General features: G+C 45.6%; 1 protein-coding gene across 2 annotated transcripts in view; it reads right to left on the bottom strand.

Annotated features, from left to right (window-relative positions):
* Positions 1 to 790: 790 nt before the first annotated feature.
* The window catches only part of SERAC1 (serine active site containing 1), a 34,975-nt gene continuing 29,765 nt past the window's right edge, over positions 791 to 6,000 (bottom strand). For both annotated transcript variants that reach the window (XM_061574687.1, XM_061574688.1), the window contains exon 17: positions 791 to 4,365. In XM_061574687.1, coding sequence (XP_061430671.1) covers positions 4,181 to 4,365 — 185 coding nt within the window. In that variant the 3' untranslated portion in view covers positions 791 to 4,180. The remainder of the gene's footprint in view (positions 4,366 to 6,000) is intronic.

Here is a 6,000-nt window from a genome sequence, read left to right as displayed (position 1 = left end):
TACACATGATAAAATATAAAAGCAATTGTTAGAGTTGCGTCCAAGCTCATCATCAGAGTACACTTTGGCACAGAGTACGTTTATTGCTGTCAAGGGAAAACACGAGAAAAGCCCTCTCCAGTTCTGAATTCACGCTTAAAATCGTACAATTTACAACAATCACCACCGATCCTAATTTGCACTTTGACTTTCAGGCGGCAAAGAGACGAATAAACAACAAAAAAACGGGGTAGCGGGAACAACCCGACTGAATGTATCCCCAGGCAGTGAAGCGCCTCGCCGCTTTGTCAACCACCGAATCGGCATTTCCGGCAAAATCGACCTGAAGCTGGATTTGTCCCTGAACAGCCCAAATTTAAAATTCAACATTCTGTCCATCGGTCCACTTGCAATCGACACTGCATCTCACCAGTGGTGTGCAGGGTGTCCCTCCTCCCCGCAGCGGTATCATTACTCAGCGATTAAAATTAGGGCAGCGCTTTGAACTGTACGGTTAAACATTTTGTGTTAATACTCTTTGGTTTTTTCGGTAAAGTCACGTGGGTTAAAAAAGAAAGCAAATAAATTAAATCACGACGTTTTGGAGGCAACACAAGCTTCCGTCTTCAGGTGAAACCGTCACAGCAAAATTGCTGTATCAAGAGTTACAGCAAAATTTCTGTATCAAGTGTTACGGCAAAATTCTGTATCAAGTATTACGGCAATTTTGGCTGTGACGGTTTCACCTGAAGATGGAAGCTTGTGTTGCCTCCGAAACGTCGTGATTTAATTTATTTGTTTTCTTTTTTTAACCTACGTGACTTTACCGAAATAACCAAAGAGTATGAATATCCTTGCAGTCACGAAAGCTTCAAATCTAGAATTTCGTGTTAAATTTAACCGGGACCGATATTTAACAGTGTCCTCGCATATAAACATCTGGCAGTTCACCAACATTGGTTCGAGCAAAACCTGGCTCTGCTGATGAGACAATTAATGTCGAAGCCAGCCCTTGCCTATGAAACATCTGGCATTTTATCAACATTTTTCAAGCAAAACCTGACTCTGCTGATGATGAGACACCAGGTGTTTGTGTAAAAATGAAAAAATAAAATACATTTATAATTCTTCACACACCACACGGGCGCATAGTGCACGTGTCATTACGTGGATTTTCTCTGTGTCATGCGACACCCGGGGCAACCCTCGCAAACCAGACGTTCCAACTCAGCGAATAATCACGGTCAAATGATCCAATCAATCCAACGTATCTTGCACAAACCGCAGCCGAATACGAATTATTGAAATCAAAGTGACATCCTGCTCATGTGAGACCATCGAGGCGGTGCTCATCCGTTCCTTACAACCCTGAGCCAATGGTGGAAATTCCATATTCCTATGGCGGGGGAGGAGGGGGGAGGTGAGTCAAATCGTCGCACAGAGAGACCCACAGGTTCACACCGAGAGCTGTAGAGATGGTAGCGTCACACCATACCACTACTCCCGATGCAATCATCTGGCTCATTAAGCAGCTCAATGTAAAATGTCGCTGCTCTACGTCCACATCGGCCGTACGAAAGAGAAGATAGCTTCACAGCATGGCACTTTAGGCCTGTGTACCTAGCAAATGTCTTTTTTTCTTAAAGTAAAATAAGCGTAGGGTGACCCGGGCAGAGGAGGGCAAAGCCTTTGCAAGGCACAAGTCAGTGGTGCTGCGAAAGTTTCATTACCGATTGCAGTACAGTATGTTTTCCTATAACGTGTAGGAGTTGCGTTCCGGCAGAATACCACGTTGTTGAAAAATCGGGGTTACAATAAATACGTCGGGTACAGCAAAGTCCGCGATTACGCGCGAGGTGCGTATGCAGGCTGGGTAGGATCTCGAAGCATCCAGCAGCATCCCACTGCCTTGTGCGATGCCACGCGCCGAGGCAGCCCCACAGCCGCTTGTTCCGACTCGCGCGTTGTCATTCCGTTCACTCAATCGCGTTGTATCCAACTCGCATCCGCGTTATAACAATAAATGTGTCCCCGAAGACATTCATCGCGTTGTATACAGTTCGTCTTGTGAAAACACGCGTTATAGGAGAACAGACTGTACGGGAAAAAAACAAAGCACCTGTCCCACCCGCGGCACAGGCTGAATAGGGGCCTGCACACAATACTACAGGTAGGAACAACAGGTTCCACACTGCCCACCAGGGATTATCTGTCTGCCTGTCGTGCATACGACAACCTCCAACACGACTACGGTATCCAACACGGATCGCACGAATGCGCTGTCCAACCAAGTTTCTACCTGCCCACTCCGAAGGAACGTGCTTACATCGCCATGCAAAGGTGCCATCGGTCGACTGCACGAAGCACGCACATTGCGTACGCGCTGCCACGGTCAAAGCGTTCGGGGGGAGATCAACACAACGCCGTTCGGGTGAGCGAGTGTCGTGTGGCACTGCACTTCTATTTGGCCATCGCAACTTGTTTCGCACCTTCTTGGTTCTTTCTTAAGTCACGTAGAAGGGAAATAATAAAATAATAAAACATAATAAAATAATTCTCACGACGTTTCGGACACAACGCAAGCAGACGTCCTCAGGTGAAGAACAGGTCTGTCGGGGAGACAGCGTCTGAATGAAACACCACCAGGCTTGGAGCGTATATTTAAGCTGGGTTGGAGGGGGAAGAGTGCCTTGACAAAAGAATGTGCATATCAAGAGGAATTTAGCATATTTATGAGAAATGCAGATATGGGATTAGTCATTACTTGTGGAATACGTAGGAGGTGGGCAGGGGGTTTCAAACGTCGTGAGAATTATTTTACTGTTTTATTTGTATTACTTTATTATTTCCCTTCTACGTGACTTTACCGAAAGAACCGAGAAGATGAATCCCTGCAGTCACGAAAGCTTTAAATCGAAAAAAAAAAATTGTTTTGCATCGCATGTAGCCAACCGTGCTCATCGCCGGTGCGGAGGAGAAGAAACTAAACGCGAAAAGCAGCCCTCGAAGAAATTAGTTTTCAATCTAGATTTTAAAAATGCATAGCTCCCGGTGGCTTTCTAATATCGTGCAAAGCAATGGTAGCAAGTGCACTTTAAGCACATAGCCTTGGTTCCGAGAAATGAATAGCGGTGGGGATAGGCATCTCAATATGGCTATGGGAGAATGGCTCCTGTGCTGAGTAAACAGGTTTCTCTAAAACTTCTAAAAATTAATAAGATGCAGCGTGACTGTTCCAGTGGGCCATCCATATAAGTGCTTTCCATACAGGATAAATTACTGCAAAGATGAGTATTGATTCCAGTATCAGCTGCTGTCAATTACCCGCATTCCATGTATTTCCACTTGATCCTGATCACACTAGCAATGTCACAGGATGAAGTATCCGTTCGCAAATCCGGCTGAGCAGTGCCAGATCCCTGCGTGTGAAGAGAACAGCTGACAGAAGTTGATATCACAGATCTACCTCTGAGATCCCGTCTTCAAACGATATTCTGATTCACACACAGAATAGCCCACAAAAGCAGATAACACAGAGCCACATCTGGGGTCCACACACTCAGTAGAGGGCAACTCTTTCCCAACTCGCTCTGCTGTATGAGTGGCCGTCGCGTGATGCCGGTCAAACAAATATTCGAATTCTCAGAGCTGGAATTAAACCAAATTAAATGAAGAACCAAAGTTAATGTGACAATTTGTTCTTAACAGTGTGTGAGCGTGAGTTGACACGCACACACATCACGCTCACACATCACGCTCACACAAGATGTTACGTGTGTGCAAACTCACACTCACTGTGCAAATTCACACTCACACATTACGTTGGCTGTGTGTGTCTGAGCAAATTCACACTCACTCACATCACGTTGGCTGTGTGTGTATGTGAGCAAACTCACACTCACTGTTAAAATTCACACTCACACATCACCTTGGCTGTGTGTGTACGTGCGTGCAAATTCACGCTCACACACACACATCACGTTGGCTGTGTGCGTGTGTGAGCAAACTCACACTCACTGTGCAAATTCACGCTCACATCACATTGGCTGTGTGCGTGTGTGAGCAAACTCACACTCACTGTGCAAATTCACACTCACACATCACCTTGGCTGTGTGCGTGCAAACTCACGCTCGCACAGACACACACACACACTTCACGCTGGCTGCGTATCCTACGAAGCGTGAGAGTTCAGTTGACTGGTCACGTGATGCTGCTGCCGCCACCGCCGCCGTTGTTGCCGTTGTTGCCGCCCTCTGCCCTTCCCTCGTGAACGCAGTCCCTGACGAAGCTCATCGTCCTCTGGTAGAGCAGAGACTCCCTGCTCGAGGGCTTGCACACGTTCAGGTGGTTGACGTCCAGCGCGACGAACTGCCCCACGCCCGGATCTGCAGACCAGACCCACCAGAGGTTTCTCCACTGAACACGAAACGCCTCGCCTCTTGATAATTGTCTTTTTTACCCTTCTATCTGGCAAACAAAACTGACACCTTTTTTACAAGGAGTCATGTTTGCATTGACCACAATACCTGCGGTCATAATGCAAACAAAAAACATAACTCTGATAATGTATGCACTGTCCTTGAAGTTGATTGGTCCACACCCGAGACAGCTTTTCTTAGAGCCTAGTCTCACATGGGTTGGACCAGATGACGCCAAAAGGCGCACAACTCAAAGACAATGCACCATCAGAGTATGAGAGCTCGGGGCAAGCATCTACACTGTGGGAACCTCATTTGCCAGTAAAAATATGATAATTGGTTTTTTACCCTTCTATCTGGCAACAAAACTGACACCTTTTTTACAAGGAGTCATGTTTGCATAGACCACAATACCTGCGGTCATAATGCAAACAAAAAACATAACTCTGATAATGTATGCACTGTCCTTGAAATTGATTGGTCCACACCCAAGACAGCTTTTCTTAGAGCCTAGTCTCACATGGTGTTGGACCAGACGACGCCAAAAGGTGTGGACCAATCAACTTCAAGGACAGTGCATATATTATCAGAGTTATGTTTTTTGTTTGCATTATGGCTGCAGGTATTGTGGTCTATGCAAACATGACTCCTTGTAAAAAAGGTGTGAGTTTTGTTGCCAGATAGAAGGGTAAAAAAACAATTATATTTTTTACTGGCAAATGAGGTACCAATGGTGCCTCGCCTTTTCTTGAACATTGTGGACTGTGCAAACGGATGCCCCGCCGCCAATGGAAATGAATGGAAATCGATCCTTCTATTCTGTGTTTTATATCAGCTTTGTATAAGCGGTGTGATATAGGCTGTGTATATACTCTATATATAATCTGTATATATATACACAAGGGCTGTGTGTATATAGATATCAGCTGTGCATATACAGGCTGTGTGTATAGATATGCTGCGTGTGTAAATTAATAACTGTGTATATATTTTTTTGGGACTTAAAGCTTTCGTGACTGCAGGGATTCATATTCTTGGTTCTTTCGGTAAAGTCACGTAGAAGGGAAAAAATAAAATAATAAAAATATAAAACAATAAATTCCCACGACGTTTTGATTGCAACACAAGCAATCATCATCAGGTGTGAAAACCACAGCAAGAAAATGTGGGTACATTCCAGAATGTACACCATGCAAAAATTTTAAAAATACACATTTTTTTTGGGCGGGGGAGCTCAATAATGCATACATTTTTTGCACGGCAACTGAGCTGTGACGTCAAATCTGTCACGTGACCCCAAATCTGTCACGTGACCCACGCATGTGGAAGCGTAACACATTGTAGTGTAGCGGTTAGCGCGCTGCGCTACGAACTCGGCGACCCGAGTTCGATTCTCGCTCACGGCCACCACCGGTGACGATTATCTGAACCGGTCCAGGGCCTCCCCTAGGTCGACTCAGCCTCAAACGAGTAACTGCTGTGGTGTGTGAACATCGCCATTGTGAATCCAAGTACCGGGCGAAGCCGGGTAGCAAAGCTAGTGTATATATGTAGGCTGTGTGTGTGTGTATATACACGCAGGCTGTGTGTATATACACGCAG

This window comes from Lethenteron reissneri, chromosome 56 (assembly GCF_015708825.2).
Source record: "Lethenteron reissneri isolate LAM-NWPU_2019-01 chromosome 56, ASM1570882v1, whole genome shotgun sequence".
Taxonomy (NCBI): domain Eukaryota; kingdom Metazoa; phylum Chordata; class Hyperoartia; order Petromyzontiformes; family Petromyzontidae; genus Lethenteron; species Lethenteron reissneri.
The sequence above is the reverse complement of the archived record's forward strand: the minus strand, read 5'-3'. Positions and strand labels throughout refer to the sequence as shown.